At 39.1% G+C, this 22107-nt stretch overlaps 1 protein-coding gene across 6 annotated transcripts in view; it reads left to right on the top strand.

Annotated features, from left to right (window-relative positions):
- KDM4C (lysine demethylase 4C) overlaps window positions 1-22107 on the top strand; it is a 320050-nt gene that overhangs the window by 218483 nt on the left and 79460 nt on the right. For all 6 annotated transcript variants that reach the window (XM_048290787.1, XM_048290783.1, XM_048290786.1 and 3 more), the window contains exon 19: window positions 4294-4464. In XM_048290787.1, coding sequence (XP_048146744.1) covers window positions 4294-4464 — 171 coding nt within the window. The remainder of the gene's footprint in view (window positions 1-4293; window positions 4465-22107) is intronic.

Raw genomic sequence — 22107 nt, 5'->3', positions numbered from 1 at the left:
AAAATCTCTTCTTGTATTTAACAGAAAACATTGTTCATAAAGCAAGGACAACTATCACTTCTCCTAATTTCAAGGAAAAAAAAATTAAAAATGGTCTGATTTTTCATCAAGATGGTGATCTTTAAGTATTGTGTCTAAATGCTCAGTGACTACCTGCAGTGTTTGATGGTTTCTTCAAGTTTAAAAAAAAGTCAAAACCCAAAAACTCAATCAAAGAATGACTTCTGGGTACTAGGAAAAATTGTGACACATACCTATAGTGGTATTTTAATATGTAAATCAATGAGGGTGCTCAACAAGAAAGACCTACCTAAATAGATAAATGTGTATTATTACTATTGTTAGTGTATCTCTTCACCTCAGGCAAGAGCTTATTGTAGTGATGGAGTATGCATCCAACTTAATTATGGCTGTGAACTCAAGCAAAATTTTTCATCAACATACTTTCAGTAAGTCTTTTCCACTGGGATCAGGTTCTGTATTGTCTTCAGTATTTTGAAGTACTTTTGTGTGTTCAGTCATTGAAAACACTGGTGGGGTCTTCTGAAGAAAAATCATTGAAGAGAAAATCAAAAGGGGAAGCAATAATCCTTGAGTTCATCTGGTGCTGCCAAATGAAGTAAATATAGAAATACTAAGAGCTGGAGTTTTTAAATGTTGATAATTCAAAAATATGTTCTCTGCATGTTCGTGGACTCAAAACTAAGTATGCCTCTTGTATTTGCTAAAGGTGCAGCTTTAGAAGTAACACAAAAATTTGCCAGCAGAAAAAAAATTTTTATACAGTGTTTTGGGTTATTGCTGTCACTGCCTATGTTAATTTTTATGTAAATTGGACTGTCAATATACAAGGAAGGCTCTGTGATTTGCTACTTACAGGTTTTGGTTTGGTTTTTTTTATTTTTTTCTCTTTGACTGTGCTTGTTTCTGGGCATGAAACGTATCACTCACATTTTTGTCATCAAAACTGCAAGAACACTTGGAAGTACAGTTGAGAATAGGTGCTGCAGATGGATTTATTTTGATTAAAGGAACTTGTTCATACACAAGAAAATGAGAAAAAGAAGTTGTCTGCAACTATTCTAATAGAAGAAGAACCAAACCCAAAAGATCCATATGAGATTAGCAAAGACAGCCCTGTGGATCAGAAAAAGCCAGCTGGAGACAAACCTATTCTCACAGCTGTTTCATTTAGAAATTGTGAACGGAAGGGGCTCTCTAGACAGCCCCAGTAACATTTGAAAGAATAACAGTCTTTTAGAAGACAGGAAATGCAAATACCTGCTGTTGCTGGTTTTGGAGCTATTTAAAATTACCTTCTACCATTATTGGCCAGTTCTTAACCTCTGCAGGACACAGGGAATGAAGGGATGTTGTCCAATGGAAGCTGTAGATCCTTCTGTTGAGTAACTTAGTGACGCAGTGTCATTGTTTGCCACTGTCTGCTAACTACTGCCAGCCCCTGAACATCTCAGAAAGACTAAGCCATGCATTCAGAAGGTCATGTTATTGAAAAATCATGAGCTGGATTATTTTTGAAATGTCATGCATAATTTCTATGTCTAAATTCGAATTCCAAGGAGTAAACGATGACATGAGAGTTATGTTACTGAATGGAATAAGTCTCAGATATTTTAGGATCCCTCATTAAAAACTGTAGCCTGAGAAAGTTTCTAGGTATTTAGATGTACATCAAATACCTATTTCATGATAGTTATTCTGAATTCATACTCACATAGTTTATGTATTTAAGGTTTTTGTTTCCTGCCATACAGAAGATTAAGGAGAAAGTAATTTTCCCTTTTATCTTTTTGCAGTTTGCACACAGAAGGGGAGATGAGAGTTTTTTTCTTTGTATCTGGTTGTTTTCTGTATTTCTGCCACTATATTAGTTCACTCTTGGCTTTGGTACCATTAAAGAAAATCATGCTTTTTAAATCACAGCTTTTTCAATAATCTTGTAACTACCACAGCTGTTTCTTTGCTCTGATAGACTTCCTTACATAACAGCTGTCCTTTCTGATCAAAAATGACATTCTTAACATCAATAAATTCGTAAGATTTTCTGTCAGGGAATGATTTCTGGCACACGCCATCAATTACAGAGTATACTTGTGAATATGTTTTTCTGAGAAATAAATTAAGAATCCTATGAAGATAACATACTAAAAAACAATCTTCTCCTTGAGCTAGAATGCATTTCTGGGTTTTATTACTTTTTCTAATGAGAAATGGCATCCTTCTCTGAAAACTTTATCATTAAATGAATCTGTATTATGTCTTAAAATACTATAATTTGCACTCCATCTTCTCTGAACAGTTACACCTTCTTTCAGAGAAGATTTAAACCTTTTAATAGAGCAATATCTCCTTGGGTTTTTTTATAGTATAATACTTTTTCTGTTATCTCATATAAATAAATCAATTAATAGTCTCTAGTTTACATCTGATCCACCTCTGCCCCTGCCAAAAGCTGAATAGGATAATAAATTAGCATGTATGTTTACATATGTTTCAAGGTTGGATAAAACATGCTTATCGACATTTTATCGCTCCTATGATAATAACAGTCAAATGCTATTTATGTAATTAATTTTTATATTTAGTCTAACTCTAGACAGTTAAAATGAGGAAGAAATAATTTTATTATACATGTAGTGGTTAAATAATTCGTGAGTATGCTCAGAACATTATTTCTAGGTACACTTGGAAATGCTTTAGGAACATCATTGAGTTTTACTATCTGAGGTGACGTCAACTAAATCCTCCAAATGTCTGTGACAGGCAGAGCTCTGACACACAGAGATTTACTGCACTGCCTATAAAAATGGCACAGAATATTTGTACTTGTTATGCCCTTAGTTTTCAGGAGCAGACAGGTTTAAAAGTTTTAAATCCCATAAATAGGTCCAAGAAAGAAGCCCAGTAGTGACAAGAAGTCAGTGCAAAACCAGAAGTCTTCAAGTTTAGTCTGGGTTTTTCCTCTTACCTTGAAGCATTCACATTACTGCTAGTACTTGAAATCTAACTAAAAGAACTGATGCTGTTCTTTATTCTCTTCAACTCTACTGATAAAAATCCTACAGATGTAGGATTTTCCAGATTTTCATAAGACAATTTTATGACATATTGACTGAAGAATTCACTGCTTTTGAACATTTCAAAAGCAGTGCTAGGAAATTTGATGATTACTTTAGTGTGGACTGTGTATAAAAGTATTCTCTTACAGTTTATATAAACATTTCTAATAAAAAAATATTTCATCCTTAGATATTCCAGTGCACATGTATCTTACATAACTAGAAATGTTCAACTGTTCAGATGTAGCCAAACTTGGAATAGCTCACCTTTGCAAAAAAAAAATGGACCATTGTGAGATACTGAATAGTCAAGCTCATAGGAAAGAAGTGCCTTCTAGACACTTGTGTTACTAGGATGAGAAGATACTGATTTTATATTTCCTGGTGAAGAAGGTTCCTTTTAAAGTGGAAGGTTCATGGGGATACAGTAGTTGGGAACTCTGCATAGTGTGAGCTTCTTAGTGATTGCCTTCCTATAAGGTTCCATTCTTTTTATATTTATAGAAGCCATCAAGTAGATGTAGAATTGATGTAGAATTTTGACTTAGTTTAACAACCCTGCTAGTCTTCTGATTGATATAATTAGCTCTGGAGAATTACAAATGGAAAGTGAAAAAAAAAAATATTGTTACTGATATACTATGTAAATAACTGACGAAGAGTGATCAGTGCTGTTTGAATCTTTAAAGCAAAAGTTCCGCACAATATGGGTTAAAAAGTTTCTCAGATACACTGCTGTAGACAGCTCTGGCAAGAACTGGATATGCATTTAGTTACTGCATCTCACTGGGCAAAATTTCATTCTATTATGTAGAATCATACAGAAATCCAGTACTTCAAAATCCCATCATTTAAAAAAAATCATACTCTTGGTTCATTATATCTTATGTCTTTCAGGAAAATTCTACAAATTATACTACAAATAAAAATTACAAATTTTTCTAATTGTGTCTTATTGATCTAATGCAGAATAGCGTTAAGGCATCAGTTGCAAAAATATGCTGTGATCTGGTATTCTTCAGATGTCATTTGTTTTCCCACAAAATAGAGAAATTTCATATGTAAAAGAAATTATGTTATCATGATTGAATTTAATTAATTTCATTTGAAGTTTTTATATTGTTATCAACCCTGTTTTTACACTAATAAATTTTTTATGAGTAAGCTGGTATTTTAAACTTACTTTTTCTTTTAAATTCTTCCTTTTTTCAAGAGAGCTAAAGCATGTGAGAAAGCCATTACAGTTGGGCAGACAGTCATCACGAAACATAGAAATACACGATACTATAGTTGCAGAGTCATAGGAGTGACATCTCAGCTTTTCTATGAAGTCATGTTTGATGATGGCTCCTTCAGTCTGGATACTTTTCCTGAAGACATTGTAGTAAGTACTTTCTCAGATTCTTATTCATTCTGGTTTGTTTTCTTGGGTTTTGGTTTTTCGGTGGGTTTTTTTGCAGGATTTGATTGTTCTTCTTTTGTAAATTAGAGAGTTGGAACCTCTTGAACTAATTCTTATGACCTTGAGGAAATAACATCTTAATATTCAGTTCATGTTTCCTACTTTAACTGCTGAGAATGATTATTTTCTAATGGGTTTCCAAACCTTGGTTGTTCTAATTAGTCTTTGCCATTTCGCCAAATGAATCAAGAGTAATCTTAGAAAATCTTTTAATTAAATAAGAAATATGTATTTAATAAAGGATATGAATGAGGGAATTCCATATATCCTTCTCTGTCACTTAGAGATAACTTGTAAAAATTCCTTGCAGAATAGAAAACTTCTGCTGTAAAGTGAAGAATAGCTCTCAAGAATCTGTTCTAACAACTTATTTACACTTCCTGATATTTAGTTTGTGAGACTACATTATTAATGATAAAAATCATCAGGGAGAAGATAGTAGTTTATCTATATGTAGTATAGTTTATTATATTTTCAAAAAGGAGCTGAGATTTTGATTTCCCTTATGCACTTACATAAACTACCATGTCTCTCATAACTGTTGAGGACCCCACTGTGCATTTGGCACATATGAACAAAACTCGCAATTGGAGAAAGATTCTGTTTCCCTCCATGTTTGCAATGAACACATTGGATGTTAAGCTTTGTGGTGTTTATTGAGTGCCCTTTGACATCTCTCTCATGATGTGACTGTAATCCTTGTTTACCTTCATGATCCTCTGAGTCTTTTTTGTGCTAAGCCAGTACTTTTGGAGAACTGCCTACTAATAATCTCTAAAAGTTAGAGCCTCCAGGGAACACTGATATGCAAAAGTGCTGTTTGTTGCAAGACCACTTTTAATTTAGTCCTTTTCTTTATGTAGAGGGGAAGAGCCTGTCTTACACAGTGGTGCCAGAGAATACTGGCTTTGCAGCTCAAGAGATACAACTCCTAGGAGGGCTCCATATTTTTCTCCCATGAAAGTCTCTGAGCTCTTCTGCTTTCTGCACACCTAATATTTTCCTGAAAGTAGCATTAACTGATGGATATGTCAGTGGAAACAATACTGTTGTTCTTAGAAGCTTCTTAGTTACTGAAAAGTCTGGCACCTTTTGAAAAGACGGTATTTGAAAGATCTGCATTTCAGATCAGTGTGTGGGGATTGAGCTGTTTACCTCCCAGTGGTCTGAATAGAAGTCAGTCAGCAAATCTCTCTTATGCGTCTTTGAAAATTTATCCTTTAATGAGAAACACTCCAAAGGGCTCCATTAATGATCAAAGACATTTTGATTTAGGATGATCAAGATACTAAGTAAATGTGGCTGTATTGTTATTAGAAACCCCTTTTGTAAATGCCTGTATCAAGGATCTGGTAAGGCTAAGATGAGGAACTGCTTGTTGTCCTAGTGGGGGAGTCTGATCTGGAGCTAAGAATAAGTGTAATCAGGTCTGGATATGCCTCAGTGCTTCTCAGATAGTGGATGAACAACATTTAATTGTTTGATGGAAACACCAAACCAATTTCACATTCCTTAGAGAAATCTTCTTGTGTTTTCATTAGATAATATACCTGCAGCAGTTACTGGAACTGAAAAAAAAGTGTTTTTTCTTCTTCTCAGACTAAAACTTACTAATCCATGCAATGTGCGTATCAGGTGTTAGTGCCGCTGGGAGGACTTATTTATCAAATCTGGTGTGAAAGCAATGTTGCTGCCTATTGAAGAACTTATTTTTCTAATCTGTTTTCACTTTTCAACCAGCTCACAAAGATAGCAGGAGCTTTTTGCTCTTCTAGTACGTGCTGAATCCACTACATAATTTCAGCTCAGCTCACAATAGACCAGAATTCCAATGTTCAGACACAGGGATTTATTTTTAAGGAGGAAAATAGGGAGCAGGGAAAGTTCAGTCTTGAAGCTTTGTGAAACTCTGTTTGCATTCAATAGCAACCAAATCAGGGTATACATTGTTCTCTTCTCATATGTATTTCTCTTGGTCTGTGTTAGCATTTACTAAATACATTAGCTTGGGACTTTTTAAGTGTGTTAGCTATAGATACATATTTAGATTTTTTAATTTCAACAGTATTTATTGCTTGGGTGTAATACATGATTTCTTAGACTAATCACTCCTCAATTACAGGGTTTAAACCTATGAGTTAGCTGTTCAATATGCTAACCAATCTGTTTTCCTTCAACCTAGAAGATGTAAGAGCTGTAAAAGAGTATATGGGTACAATCTCGTCCTGGAAGCAGCAGCAGGACAAATGCCTCTTGTAATTCATGGGAAGACTATAGTAGGGGGGACAGTACATGGTATCTTAAAGGACATGAGATGACAACTTCAGCAGTTAGTTTAACGATGCGTGCACACAGCTAGGGAGTGCACATACTGCAGTCCTGAGTAACTGATACCAGCAGACAGCATGTATGTGTGCCACTTGCCACTTCTTGAAGTATTAATGCTCTGTAACTTGTCAAACAGCCCCTAGCTCAGCACCAAGAACAGTACTGTTCAACCCAGTAGGCCAGATGTCAGTTCACAGGTTATGCATCAGGAAATTTTTCAGTACTTTGGTCTGATCATTTAGGGAGGGTGTCCCACAGTTCCTTCCCCCCTCCCCCCCCCCCGTTGATACCTAATGGATATATCTGCACTGGCATATCTTAGCATTTTGCTAGAAATTAATACTCTTGGTATATAGCTAGAAGTTTTATTTGTTTCTGTATATATTGTGGCTGCCAATATGCCTTATATACATATACGTATAAGATTTGGATGAAGTTGTTCCCATATTACCTTATTAAAATCCCAACAGAACAGGATGCTTTGCAGTATACGTGTTTGGGGGGAGATAGATGCCACCATATTATATTGATTGCAAATCACTGAAACCAGATAATTGCAGAGTGAAGCATGCTTTGAGTCTGTCGAGAGGTCTGATTACAGGAGAGCTGAGCATACACCTCCTGAAGTGGTAAACATCCTTCCAGGCACTTGCCCCATTAAGTGCCCTGTTCCTTCAGTGATGAGTTTACAGAGAATTCTTTGATGTCATGGTTTCACCTTGTGGTTATCAAGAGAACTAGGCAAAGAAAAATGACATGCCAACATAACCACACTGTGTTTTAGTTTACCTTTAAGTGTATAAATGTTGGTGTTATCCACTGAGAAGGTGAAGTTGGTCTGTTGGTAGTCATGTCCACAACCCAAAATGAACTTTGCTTATTAAAATCTATAAATCAAATAACATTGGGTTAATGTGGTAGCTTATAGAATGCTGCTGTATTTATTCCTTAAAAGCAAGAGCATCTTAAATGTTGATGAAATGAGATGTGTTTGGAAGGACAATTCATCCTGTATTCAGGAGTTCATGAGGATTTTTTGCAGAACCACTATTTGGTAATTTTCTGAGGTTCTGATAAAATCCAAAAAGCATCCTCTTTAAAAAATACATATTAGTTCAGGTTAAAACATTCAGATTACAGCTGTCAAAGCAGGAATGAGAAATTATTTTTCACACAATCATATAGGCAAGAAAGATCTTTAAAATCATTGAGTTCAACCATTAATCTAACACTGCCGAGGCCACCACTAAACCATGTCCGTAAGTGCCACCTCTGCATGGTTTTTGACTGCAGCAAGGGCTGTTGACTCAACTTCTTCCCTGGGCAGCCTGTTCCAGTGCTTGATAACCCTCTTGATGAAATTTTTCCTCATTTCCAATCTAAATCTCCTCTAGGGCAACCTGAGGCCATTTTCTTACATCCTGTCCCTGGCTGTCTGGGAGAAGAGGCCAACCCCCACCTGGCTACACCCTCCTTTCAGGCAGTTGTAGGGAGTGACAAGGTCCCCCTGAGCCTCGTTTTCTCCAGCCTAAACAACCTCAACTCCATGAGCCGCTCCTCTTTGGACTTGTGCTCCAGAGCCTTCCCCAGCCCCATTGCTCTTCTCTGGACATGCTCCAGCACCTCAGTGTCCTCCTTGGAGTGAGGGGCCTAAATCTGAACACAGGATTCAAGGTGTGGCCTCACCAGTGCCAAGTAAAGGGGAACAATCCCTGCTCTGGTCCTGCTGGCCAGACTATTGCTGATACAGGCCAGGATGCCATTGGCCTTCTACCAACCTGGAATGCTGCCTGGGGTTGTTGTGACTCAGGGGCAGGATCCAGAACTTGCCATTGTTGAACCTCACACCACTGGCTTTGGCCCATCAATCCAGGCTGTCCAGACCCCTCTGCAGAGCCTTCCTACCCTCCAGCAGATCAGCACTCTCACCCAACTTGGTATCCTCTGCAAAATGATGAACAATTCATTTGATCCTGTTGTCCAGGTCATCAGTGAAAATACTAAACAAAACTGGCCCCAGTACTGAGCTCTGGGGACCATCACCAATAGCCAGAGATCTGCCGGGATGAACCACGCTTCTCATAGAGATATGATGGAACTCCGTTTATTCTATTGTCAGTCCCATAGTTATACCCTAATTCCCCAAGCACGCATAAGCAAGCTCCATACTATTGGGTTACAGCTACTGTTCACGCAGCCTTTAATAGCAAGCGATTGGTTACAGATTAATATGCATGCGACTAACGTAAGTCTTTCTCTTTCTATGGTCAGCATCCCCCTCCGCAACATCCTGTCGGCTTGCCACATCAGCATTGCTCCCCTCTTTTTTCCCTAGTCAAGGACAGTTCACTAATATAGCTTGGATTGTGCACATATACATGTCCCTGTTCACTCAGCCATTTCTCTACAATTCCCCCTTTTTCTTCTTGCACAAGCCAAGCCTGATGAACAACTTTCTCTAAAGCTTTCCGTATGCACCCAAAACCACAACAAATTATTATTGCCACAATTACTAGTGTAGCTAGCAGATGTAATCCTTCTTGAACCAGGTTTCCTAACCATCCTGTCAGACTGAGCGAGGACAGCCACTCAGAGAAGCTGTCTGTATGGATCTGTATCTTTTGAAAAGCATCTTGCAGTTCTGAGAGCTGTCGATGGATACTCTGGGAATGGTCTGATAGGTTCATACAACACATACCTTCAAACTCCTTGCAACCATGGCTGTGAGCTAGCAATAAAAAATCAATCGCAGCTCGATTTTGTAGTACAGCATGCCTAATGCTATCTACATCAGTTAAAAGCTCATTTAATACATGGGAAGTCCTGTTAAATTCCTTTTCTGACCAACAGGCCAACTTTTTCAGATTGTTATAGCCATGAGCTGCAGCACCCCCTGGGTTAAAAATAGCTAATGGTATAAATGCACTCAAACTCATAATGTTTACCTTATCATTACAATCTTTATCAAATGTGGAAACACTACGCTGGTGTCTATTTCGCATCCTATGTTTGCAACTTTCTGATGCCGTAATGTTTTTCCATGCTCGTATAGAAGGGGCAAACATAGTTAGCTTTCCCAGGTAGCAAGGACCCCCAACTGGACTATGCGGAATCCCATTCCATGCTCTATCTCCGCATATCAAAAACACTCCAGGAGGTAAAATCTTTCCTCCAGTTGTGTCAATAGACTCAGCTCCTCCCAATGTGGCCAGCACGTTCCAGCCTCCGATGGAGTGTCCTGATACGTTCTGTTTCCATGGAAAGGAGGCCATGCCCTGTCTTGCCTGATAGTCCTCCCAAGGATCTCCAAAGAAGAAAACCCCAGACCCGTTGGCATATTGCATTGGAGGCACCACATTGGAACAGTGGTCCAGGGTGTTACGTTAACAAGCGTACTGGGAAAAAGGGACCCATAAAGCTGTAGCTCTTGAAGAGGCAAGGTTGCATTTTTTGTTAAATTGGCAATAATACGGGTTTGCTGCAAGGAGTGCCGATAACTAGACCAACAACCTAAGCACTCACCCTGGTTTCTTTTATTTTGCATTTGTTGCTCCACTTCCTCATTGATTTTCCCTATATCTGTCACCCATTTTTGAAACGTGTCCTCGAGTGAGATCCATGGCACGCCAATTAGACATGTGTGAAATGGATCTGCTGCCAACCCCATGGCCAGACAGAAATCCTTCTCGTTCTCCTGGTGAGCCCATGTTACCTACATGTTTTCTCTTTCTGACACTGAAGTTACCACAGCTTTACTTAGGGTGAAAGTACTTGAGAGAAGGAGCCACATGTAGGGCACCATGCCTGGGTTACAGTGGTCTTTTTACTCACTTGAGACGTCTGATGGCTTCCTTCCCTGCCCACACTTCCAAGCTTAGTAAAAACTCATGTGGATCCCTAAATGAGCTAACTCTAATCTGTTGTGGTGGAATTCCGAGCACGATAGATGCACACTGCCTAAAACTTCTTGTCTCAGGCACTTGATAACATTCTCGGCATAAACTACCTTGCTCATCTACATTCCAACTTCCCCTAGTAAGCTCTTCCCCACAGCCCCCACAGCACAAGCGCAAGCACGAGCTATTATAACAGTGTAAACAATTCCTGCAGCAATTAGCATGCACACTCGGGGACTGTTCCCAGACTCCGAGTGGTTGTCCAAATATGAGGTCATCGGCCACCAAGTGAAGATTCACTTCCCAAAGGTTGGGAAGATCTGCTGTATGTGCTACGTCCTGGCTCAGTCGGTCACGCACTCGCTGGAGCCGCTTTTGTCGACAGTGGGACTGGGAGCAGGCTTGGTCCATCTGCAAGGAACCCATATTGGTCCGGTATCTGTAGAAACACAGCTATAACCTCAACTGTTAAATAACAATGGAGCTGCCCCCCCACATTGTCCCATCCATGGGTCTTTGTAACAAATTTGTACCCCTGGGGTGGCTTGTAACCTAATATGGCTGTTATGTGTTACTACGGGGGTTGGAGCGGAGGGCTCGACCTGAGCCCATTCCTGTAGTTGCAGGGCCGTCTGGGCCACACCCTTTCGGGACTCAGTGGGACCCTGTTGTGGCTCCTGCTTTCGATTGAGCTTTTCTTCCATAGAAGACAGAGCACAATCAAAGTGTTGTTTCATTTGATGCATTGCCTCTTCTACTTGATGAGCCCATCTTTCCAATGCTTGTGGGTTCATGCAAGATCCTGGGGGATGAGCACGTAGCTCATTTGTTGCCTCTGTCATTGGTATGTCATCATCTGTGGCTCTGGCTGAAAAACAGTCTGTGGCTCTGGCAGAGAAACAGTGTGTGGTCCGGGATGAATCTCTGCTGGCAGCAGAGGTGGAGGGGGCAGGCAAGCAGGGTAGAGGCATGGTTGACAAGAAGGACCGCCTGTTGCTCCGCCCATTGACTGGTCGACTGTAACTTCCGCATTTGCCTTCAGTTTGCTCTGAGGCACGGTGGCGGTAACTTCCTCTTTTGGCTCTGATTGCAAGAGCTCTTTCTCCTGCTCCCGCAGGAGCTCACTGACAGTCTCAAAGTGCTTTTCTGCTTTCTGCTCTTTAATCCTGCTCGGGCTTTTAAACAGTCCACTCAGCCCCCTGCGCTGTGTAGTTCGGGCAGGAGCGACAATCCCAGCCGGTGTTGCAATTGCCTCCGTCACAGCCGCGGCTACTTTCGACTCGGCTTGCATATTTTTCAAGGTATTTATAACAGTTCTACAGGTGGGCCCTAAGTTTGTAATTTCTTTCCCTTTTCCCTGGATAGTACAGTCCCACAGGTGATCCCCTACTTCCCTCCACTCGGCTGCATCAAAGAGGAGGGGGGGACTCGCAAATGTCCATGCTCCCATGCCCATAAAACGAGCTTATTTAGATCCTTTTCCTTGACCTCCTCCCCTCGCTTAGCAAGGATACTGAGGAGTAATTTCTGTGCTGCCGCAAACTCTAAATCCATGCTAGCAGGGTATCACGGAGGGAAGCTAGCGACCCTTCTTACCGGCCTGACCGACATCCTTTGACTCGCGGTCGACACTTTCCGCCTGCAGTATCTCTGTCGCTCGTCGTCGTCACCCTTCTTTTGGTGATCAGTGAGCGTATCTTCCTCTGAGGAATGGTCCCTGTTCGGACGCCAGAAATAGCCAGAGATCTGCCGGGATGAACCACGCTTCTCACAGAGATATGATGGAACTCCGTTTATTCTTTTGTCAGTCCCATGGTTATACCCTAATTCCTCAAGCACGCATAAGCAAGCTCCATACTATTGGGTTACAGCTACTGTTCACGCGGCCTTTAATAGCAAGCGATTGGTTACAGATTAATATGCACACGACTAACGTAAGTCTTTCTCTTTCTATGGTCAGCATCCCCCTCCGCAACATCCTGTCGGCTTGCCACATCAGCATTGCTCCTCTCTTTTTTCCCTAGTCAAGGACAGTTCACTAATATAGCTTGGATTGTGCACATATACATGTCCCTGTTCACTCAGCCATTTCTCTACAATCGCTGATGACCAGCTTACCACTACCACCCTCTGGGCCCAGCGTTCCAGATGGTTTTTTACCTGGTGAACAGTGTAAGCTGTCCAAGCTGTGGAAGGCCAGTTTTTCCAGGGGAATATTGTGTAAAATGCCATCAAAGGCTTTACCAAAGTCCAGATAGACAACATATATAACCTTTTCCTTATCCACTAAGCTTGTCACCTTGTCACAGAAAGAGATCCTGTTGGTCGAGCAGCACCTGCCTTTCAAAAACCCCTGCTGGCTGGGCCTCATTGCATCATTGTCCTGCACATGCTGTTTGATGACACCTGGGATGATGTGCTCCATGACTTTCCTTGGCACTGAGGGAAAGTGCCTCTTTCTCTGGTACTCGGGCTGACAGGCCTGTAGTTCCCTGAGTTCACGTTTTGACCCATCTTGAGGATGGGTGTGACATTTGTCAACCTCCATTCAACTGGGACCTCCCAGGTTAGCCAGAACTGCTGGTAAATCATGCAACGTGGCTCAGCAAGCTCTTCCGCCAGCACCCTCATTGCCCATGGGTGGATCTCACCCAGTCCCATAGACTTGTGTGTGTTTAAGTGGTGTAGCAGGTTGCTGACCATTTCCTCTTGGATTATGGGGGCTTCATTCTGCTCCCTATACCTGTCTTCTAGCTCAGGGGACTGGTTCTCACAGAACAATCGGTATTAAAGACTGAGGCAAGGAAGGCAGTAAGTACATCAGCCCTTTCCTCATTCTTTGTCATTATGCTTCCTCACAGCATCCAGTTAAGGATGGAGAGTGTTTTTAGCCCTCCTTTTGGTGTGAATGTTTATAGAAACATTTTTCATTGTCTTTTATGGCAGTAGACAGATTAAATTCTAGCTGGGCTTTGGCCCTGCTAATTTTCTCCCTGCATAACCTCAAAACATCCTTGTAGTCCTCTGGAGCTGGCTGCCTCTTCTCATTATGGTGATAAACTCTCCTTTCTTTCCTGAGCTCCAGCTAGACCTCTCTGTTCAGAGATAATTTCAGTTCATTTTTGCATGCATCACGTTGCTCCCTCCAACATTTTCCTCGATTTTTTTTTGTCTACCAGTTTTTTTAAGTGGATGCCACCTCATCTTCAGATAAATTCAAGCATGAGAAAAGCACCACCAAGCAGTGAATTTTTTAACATATCAACAGTGATACCTGAATCCTTAACAGAATTTTGTTGATACTTATTGCAAGTACCTTCCTCCAGCAGTGGACCCAAGAAAGCCCTCAGTGTGAAGAGAAAAAGAGGAGATTAAACTCTGTCTTTGTGTGTCCATCAATACTTTAAATTTGCCACTGTCAGGAGAGGGAGGAACAGGGCTATTGGGAACTCTGACAACCAAATTACTTCAATGAAATTATTACAAAGGCTACAATTTCTAACTGTGTTCACCTAGATTTCATAGCATCTAAAATTTTTGTCCCCTGCTTTCTTTGTTAAAAAACAGAAAAAAGGCAAAAATAAAAAAAACCCCCACATTTTTATTACTAGTATTTGAAGAAAAACCTGCCAATGTGACAGCAATGTCATTTAAGAATCTGTTAATGAAATAAACCCCTGACAATAACCCACAACTTTTTTCAGTGAGGGACCTCTTTGCAAACGTCTACTCTCCTAGACAACAACTGCTCACTTCCTACAAAAAATATCCTACAAAATTATGAAATAGAAGTTATGACATCCCATGATCCACATGCTATTGTATATGCGTACTGTATACACATATGCTCTATACACTTTGTGTATAAAGCTGCCAGTCTATCTGCCATGGACTTACTGAGGTTTTGCATGATCCTTCCTGGCCTAGGTATCTGGCAGGGGTTCGAAACTGTACAGGCATTTCTAATCTTAGTAATTACCTGAGACAAGGTGAACTAATTGGGGTAAATTACAGGTGAAGGAGTCAGACTGAATACAGATTGTCCCAAGACAATTAGGTATTATTAGACAAATGAGAGACAGAACAGATTTACTTTATCCTCCTTTGAGATGCAGAACAAATGGGATTTAGCTGGACAGTTTTTCAAAAATTATTTCCTCCAGGCCAGCTAAAGGCACTATTAGTAGAAAACCATAATGTGCCATTATCTTGGTAGGACTTTTTGCATGTGCAGGTTAGAAACGGTAACTCACTTTTGAGACCTGTGAGTGTCAGTGCTCTGGATGTTGTTTTAAGAACAAAATCTTGTTTTCATGAACTTGTCCCTTATGACTTTGTCCATGACTACTGACTGTCACTGGTGCAGGAATTGTGTGTCTGCAGATGTGACACTCAGTCAGCTTCTCAGTATCTGTTATGTTAATACATTTGCCTCTGCTTTTGAAAATCCATACTTCTTGAACAATAGACATTTGGAGATAACTGGGCTAGCATGTGTCTTGAGAGCCCATTTAATGTCCACCTGTATCTAAAAGAATAGAGGTTTAGACTCTAGCCCTAGTAATTCCTAAGAGATGCTGTTTTCTATTGAAAATCTGTTCTGCAAAGAAGACATGTGTTACTTTTCTTCTATCAACGTTGTCTGGCATTATAAATGACTAAACTCCTGACTAGTTTCCAGCATTTTTTCCTAGTGATTTCTCTTCTTTATACCTTTCTCTCTTTACATCTTCTGACAATTCTTTTCTGCTTGTCTACCTGTTCAAATCAAGGTTTTAAATAGTAGTGCTTACTGCCTCTTTGTATCTGTGAAAGATCCATTAGACTGCTGGCATACAATAATACCTTATTGTTCAAGTTTTATTATAATGGTATATAAATCTGTAAAAATTGGTAAGGAAATTAGACTGGTTGAATGAGCACACTTTCTGGGCAGTCTATAGATTTTGGATGCACTCCAGTATCACCATCACCAGCAATTTCTGAGAATGTGAAATAGGAAAGTAATGCATTTCTGAAGGTAGCAAGAGGCTAGATTGTATTTGGTATAAACTTGGTCAAAAAGTTCTGAGAATTGTTTTTGTGATGTGGGAAAAGAGACATAATGAATTATAATTGGTTTAGCTATTCAATTTTCTGTTGTGTCCTTTTTTCTTTCTCTGCCTCTGTCTTTTGGTTCTTTCACTCAAAGTTCAGACTGAAATGCAGGAGATGCAGAGTTTTTCTTTGGACTCAGATGTTTATTATTTCTTATCTATAGTGCAGCTGCAAAGAATGTGCCTCTAAGTTAACAAGGTGAAAATGGCCCCAGAGTTCTACCTTCCAAGGTCTTTTAAAGCCCAAACTACCCAATTATGGAATGCTAACTAATTTATTTTTACTTATAATCCAATAACTAATCATTTGTGTTCCACACTGCGGGTTTTTTTTGAACCAATACCAGATCACCCAGGCTTGTGAAGAGGAAGGAAGAAGAAAGAAGAACTAACCTACACCCAAAATCCTACATCTTGTTACATGTCTACATCTCTACATATTCCACCCAGTGATACAACAAACTTCTGTTTTAATTACACAGCAACAATCTCAATGCTATCACATAATTTGGGAAGCCTTTCCCAAGGCCTCAGGTCAAGTGCAGTGTGCTTTTGAGGATCACTGCCTGTCAGCACTGAAAGACTAAAATTCTCTTAACCCAGGGTTCCAGCATTTAGCAACTTTCCAAAAAGTTTCTTAACTGTGACATTGAGTCTATAACCTGAATAATGTGCAATTCATGTTGGGCTGGTACACTTGTTTTTTTGCAGCATTACAAAATTGCTGTGTAATTGAACTTACTACTCAGCAAGTTGTATGATGTGATCATTGACAGGTAATTCTGAAAAATTTTGGAAAGCAAATTTGAGAGATGCATGACATGTCTCAGAAAAAAACTTAGGTTTCTTTTCCTGGTTTGATGGATTTATAGAAATTGTGTAGGATTTTGCATTCTTGTTTTGAGAAATACTCTAATAAGTATTTATATATGTTTTGGAGAATTTACTTCGCTTTTGTGTGAACAGCGAAAATTTATTTTAACACATTTTTGTAGTTGTGAACTTTTCCCACTAGATTTACAAGTGCTTATACACAGAATGCTATGCTTTTTACATGTGAATAATTGTTTGCATCTTCTGAATACTAATACAAATTAATTCCTGTTTTTAAAACTGTACTTCTAATAAGTTAAAATCAAGCTATTGCAAAACCAAAGACTACGTTCTAAGGCTGCAGAGTGAAGGGTTTTATTCCACTGTTTAACTCTTGAAGCTACAAATAATCAACAGATGCAATAGTCTAATCTAAAATTTATACAGTACTATAACTGTATTGATTTAAGTTAGTTACTTTCACTTTATTCCATTATGGAGAACAGGAATAATTTTTCTGTGGCTCTTGCTTTTTTGTTTCCTATTACAGCGGAAAGACAGGCAACTTAGTAGATAAGCATAAAAAAAATGAATATATAACAGATTATAGGCAAATTAAAGCCTCAAATGTAAATATTATCTTTATACGGTTTCCTTGTAGAATAGCTTTTCCACTTTATGATGAAATGCTTTATGGATCCTTAACAATAATGATGTTAGATGAGTTGAAGGTAATGCCTCACAGCTCAGCAGGAGAAACAAAATGGAAGATAAGTCATTACTTTGCAGTTCATGGTAAGATGGCTGATGTTGCAGTGAGGCAGGTGAGAGACAGAGTTATAGTACAATGTTTCTTGTGTTTGAAAAGACAGTGTGTGTCCTTGTCCAGGACCACAATGAGTACATCTGTGATGAGCCTGTGGAGCATGGTGAAATCCCTGGAACTGGACAGGAACCACTGAGATGAGGTGGGACTGCTGGGATTGGGATAGGAGCATTATTTCACCTCCCACCGCTTTTCGGAGGTAATCCAGGAATTGTAGGATTTTTGTATCTGTTAATTCACACTACTGTTGTGCAGAAGCAGATTATTTCCAGAGTTACTGGGGGACAGTGGAGGAAGTGTTGGAAGACTTGCATTTTCCTTCATGTGTGTATTGTGTCCTGAGGAGGGGGCATGAGCAGCACATGAACTGGTCTTTGTACTCATCTGACTATAACTGGTTTACAGGGAGCCAGTATACAGGTGGGCAGGATATGAGGTAGTAGTATTCAGTCTCATCTGACTTAACTGTAAGCAAAAGCTAGGATTTTCTGTTGCACTACAGAAGCTTTGTTCCTCATGGCAAATCAGACATCCTGGTGTCCTTGGCAACTTCAGCTTCCTACTGCTGACACTCAGTTTTGTCCCATAAGAGTATATTGTACCCTTTAGTGTCCTCTCTACTGTACCTTATTGTGATGCCCAGTACAACCCTGGACATCCTAAGTCGCATTCTGCAGTGCGGGTTTGAGTTGTTGCCTTCAGGGCGATTCTGTGTCTATCTATTAGCATTATGCTTGAATTTGTGTTATAAATACTTTGCTGAAAGGCAATGCAATGCTTAAAATAGTAACTTTCTAAGGTAGATAGAAAATAAGAATGCATGGTCCAATTTATGTTCCAGTTTTCTTTTGTAAAAGCATATATTCACTTTGTAGAAGAACATTCAGTAGTATTTTAAAGACAACATATACATAAATTCAAAATAATTTTATACTTGCATTACATGATTCAAGGTTAAATTTGTTGAATTACAGTAACTATTCTGTTAATCTGGTGATTTCACTGAATTTATACCAGTTCAAACCCAGAATTGCACTCCTGGGAATCAGGCCTTCTCTTTCAAATGCTAATGCACTGTGTAAATTGCTGTTCCTGTTTAGATAAAATTCTGACTGTGACAAATTAGCTACCACTCTCCTTTTCATTCAAATTGTCTTGGAACATATGAAACTGAATTTTGTGTTTCTAAAAATTTGTGTCAACTAGTGTATACTATCAGCTTCTGAAAGAAAAACAAAGTTTGACAATCTGTTGAGATTAGTGGCTGTTTCAGAGAGTTTCCACTATTTTTTTCTCCACTTGCCCTTTAATGGTGTTGGTAGATATATTCAGTGTTTGCAATTGTGGTGTGGTATTTGTCTGTATGGCCAGCTTCTCTAAATTGTAGGTATTAGTTGTAATTGCATTAGTCATGCTCCTTATGAAACAATCACCGGTGAGCAGGACTGTGGAAGCTTAATCACTAGCATTCATGTTGAAAGTTAATATTAGCTGAAGGAATGTAGGCAGAGAAGAAAATTTGTGTTAAGTGCTTTTGCAGAATGGCCTTGGAAAGGCCATTTCCTGACGATATGGCTACCCTGTGCTTGTTTCTGCACTCTTAAACTGTCTTCATCTGGTTTCTGTCTGTACAAGGAGCAATGTCTCATGATGTGTACCCTAGCAGCAATGAACTAGGATAGTAAATTTAACTCAGGTTCTAATTTAAAGGGAAAATTTAAAAGCTATTCCTCCACTTCAGCTGGAGTAACCATGAGGACCATTTCTGTGCAAAAGCCAAATAAACAGGCCTGGATTTTTCTTACTTTTTTATGTTTTAAGGGAAAATGCACTTGAAGTCTTACCAGTGAAAATCAGATGTACTCAGTGTGTTTTGTCTGTGTTGTGAGAAGTTCCTGTTAATTTTGTGATTAACACAAGAATACTCATTTGCTTTAAATTGAAATGAATATGCTATGAATTCAGTTTGCTGTAAAGTGAATTTCAGTTTCTCAAATATAAGAGGACAAAGGTGTTTTGGAGTTTTGACTTTTGGAGACCATGTATTAATTTTAAGTTATTTTTCAGAAACTATGACACTTCTAGGATAAAAGTTGATACTATGGCTTGCTTCATGCAAATTGTGGTTAGATAGACTAATAGGAAGGTCCAAACTATTCTTAGGTATTTAAGAAATGCAGGGGATGACAGAAAATGAACAGTTTCTATTTCTCTGATTGATTTTAACAATATGTATAAATTTATGAACAAACACAGTATGATTTAGAGTAAAAATGATATGTAGGTACATAGGAAAGCCAAGTTTAGCGCAATTACAGAACCTGAGTTCTCTCTAGTCGGTCTTTCAGTATCTGCTTCTCTTTGATCTTTGTAACCTCAGGGCTAGATTACGAGCTTTCAGTCTACCAGGAGGAGGATTAATATATTGTGCCATGGACCCCCTGCAAAAGGGATGGAACAATACAGAATGTATCTGTTTCACCAGGCACACTGTGGGGCTGAAGCCAAACTTCTGCTTACCTCTGCCTTTTGCCATTCCATCTTGCCTGATTGCATGGACAAGAACATACTGGAATTTGGAAGAACTTTATAATACAGAAAGCTGCAGCAGCACAATGAAATGGATTCTTAAACAGTCTTTCTGGAAGACTGCTGTTGAGTGATTGGAATATGACTTCCTAGAGGGTTTTGGTGTCATATGATACAGAAATAATGAGTGACTTTGATAGATGAGAAAATCCATTCAGCTAAAATAATTGTTACAAATACTACTTTTGAACTAACATTTGAAGCATCTTTAAACTCATAGCATCCCAGGAGAAATAATCCCAGTCAGCTGTGTATTTTTATTCAATTCCATTACCATTAAGTGAAATAATTTATTAAATTTCTGTGTATTTTATTCTCTTGCTATGTTTACAGTGCCATACAGCAAAAAACAGATTAGAAGTATGTACTAGTTCATAAAACCTGTTGCAAGAGGCACACTTAAACACTTTCAACCTATGTTGTTTATATCAATTATACCGTCAGTGGTATTTGACAAGAATTTCAGTAAACAATGAGGCATTTTGTACCTTGTTTTGGAAACAAAGCAGATCAGGAAGTGAAAGCCAGGAGTGTCAAGGAGATGCAGAAATGTTTGCTAAGTGACATTGAGGAAAATACTGTAGTTTTAATACCATTTAAACAAACAAAAATAATTTATGTTGAATACAGTCTAAACCAGAGTGATTTGAAAAGTAACAAAGCTCAGTGCTGTATCTGCCAGTTAAACAGATAAACAGTTCTATTAGTGTTGAGGAAAATAAAATGGTAGCTCCTGAGGTTGTTCACAGGACTGGGATTACTCAGTTAAGACACTCCTGAAGAAAGAGGTGCCAGTCAGATTTGTTTTCTGTCTTAGTTAATGCTTGATGACAGTTGACTGCTCTGTGTTACGGATTTTGCAGAGTCCTCCCCCCGGGGAAATGGGTGGAAGAATGTTATTGGTATGGTAGGTGTGAAAATTATTTAATTAGTTTGAAAAGAATGAAATGGTTCAGAAAAAGAGGAGGCTATTCTGCCTGTCTAAAAATTTACTTCAAATTATGCCAGTTGATGAATGTAAACCTCAGGTTTGTAAACAGTGTTATGAGAAAAAAATTTATGCTTATTCAGATGAGTTAGTGGTGAATATGAGTAATCTTCAAGAGGGAACCACTTGCAGAGAATATTCACATTTATTACTGTATACCATAAATTTATTTTTCTTCAACACCTTTCCAAGTTGTTGGCCTTATCATTTCATACATAGGAAAAGAAATCTCAATACTTATTGTATTGGGGTTTTTTTAGATACGAATTTTTAGGGCTGTGTCAGGGAAATGTCTCAGGAATACTCATCAGCTTTAGAGAAAGGTCTTCAGACTTGCTACTTACGGATTGCAAATGTCTTTTACCTTGCAGTGTTTTATTCTTCTCTCCCCTAGTAAGCCTACTGTAAGAGCACAGATGTGAGAACTGAGTTTACTAATCTCCCACTCTGATCTGATCAAAATGAATATCGATTTTGTTCATCTTGATAGGAGAAGTTCTACAGAATGCTTATGCAAAAGCATGAGGGGGAGGCAAAAGCAGCTTTGAAAGCAAGCACACCAGTCTAAGTTATCAATTGCAGGATCAAGTTGGGGATCTTCATCATCACAACTCATCTATCCTCTCTTGAGTCAGGGTGGGATCACATCATCCAAACTATTAACAAGAGCCAGGTGATGTGATAGACCCCTGATTTGAATGGACAAGTATTGGTGATTTTCTATTAGAGTATTATTATTTTCTGCAGCAGTTTTAAATATTTGTCTACCGTTGGGTTTATACTTCCTCTAAAAGATGCCATATGGGCCACATTTTCCTGTTTTCAAACAAGCTCTTGAGATACAATAACCAGTGCCCTCCCTGACAGTAGACAGTACCAGACAGCTTCTTGTACCACACTGACTGCAAGGAACCCCTTCTCCCCAGAAGAGAGTTCCTTTCCCTGTGCCCAGCAATGACACGAGGTGGTATAGAAAAACCTCCAGGCCCTATCCATGCCCCCCTCCTGGCTACTGCAAAAATTAACCCT

This window comes from Corvus hawaiiensis, chromosome Z, assembly GCF_020740725.1.
Source record: "Corvus hawaiiensis isolate bCorHaw1 chromosome Z, bCorHaw1.pri.cur, whole genome shotgun sequence".
In the NCBI taxonomy this organism is placed as follows: Eukaryota; Metazoa; Chordata; class Aves; order Passeriformes; family Corvidae; genus Corvus; species Corvus hawaiiensis.
The sequence above is the reverse complement of the archived record's forward strand: the minus strand, read 5'-3'. Positions and strand labels throughout refer to the sequence as shown.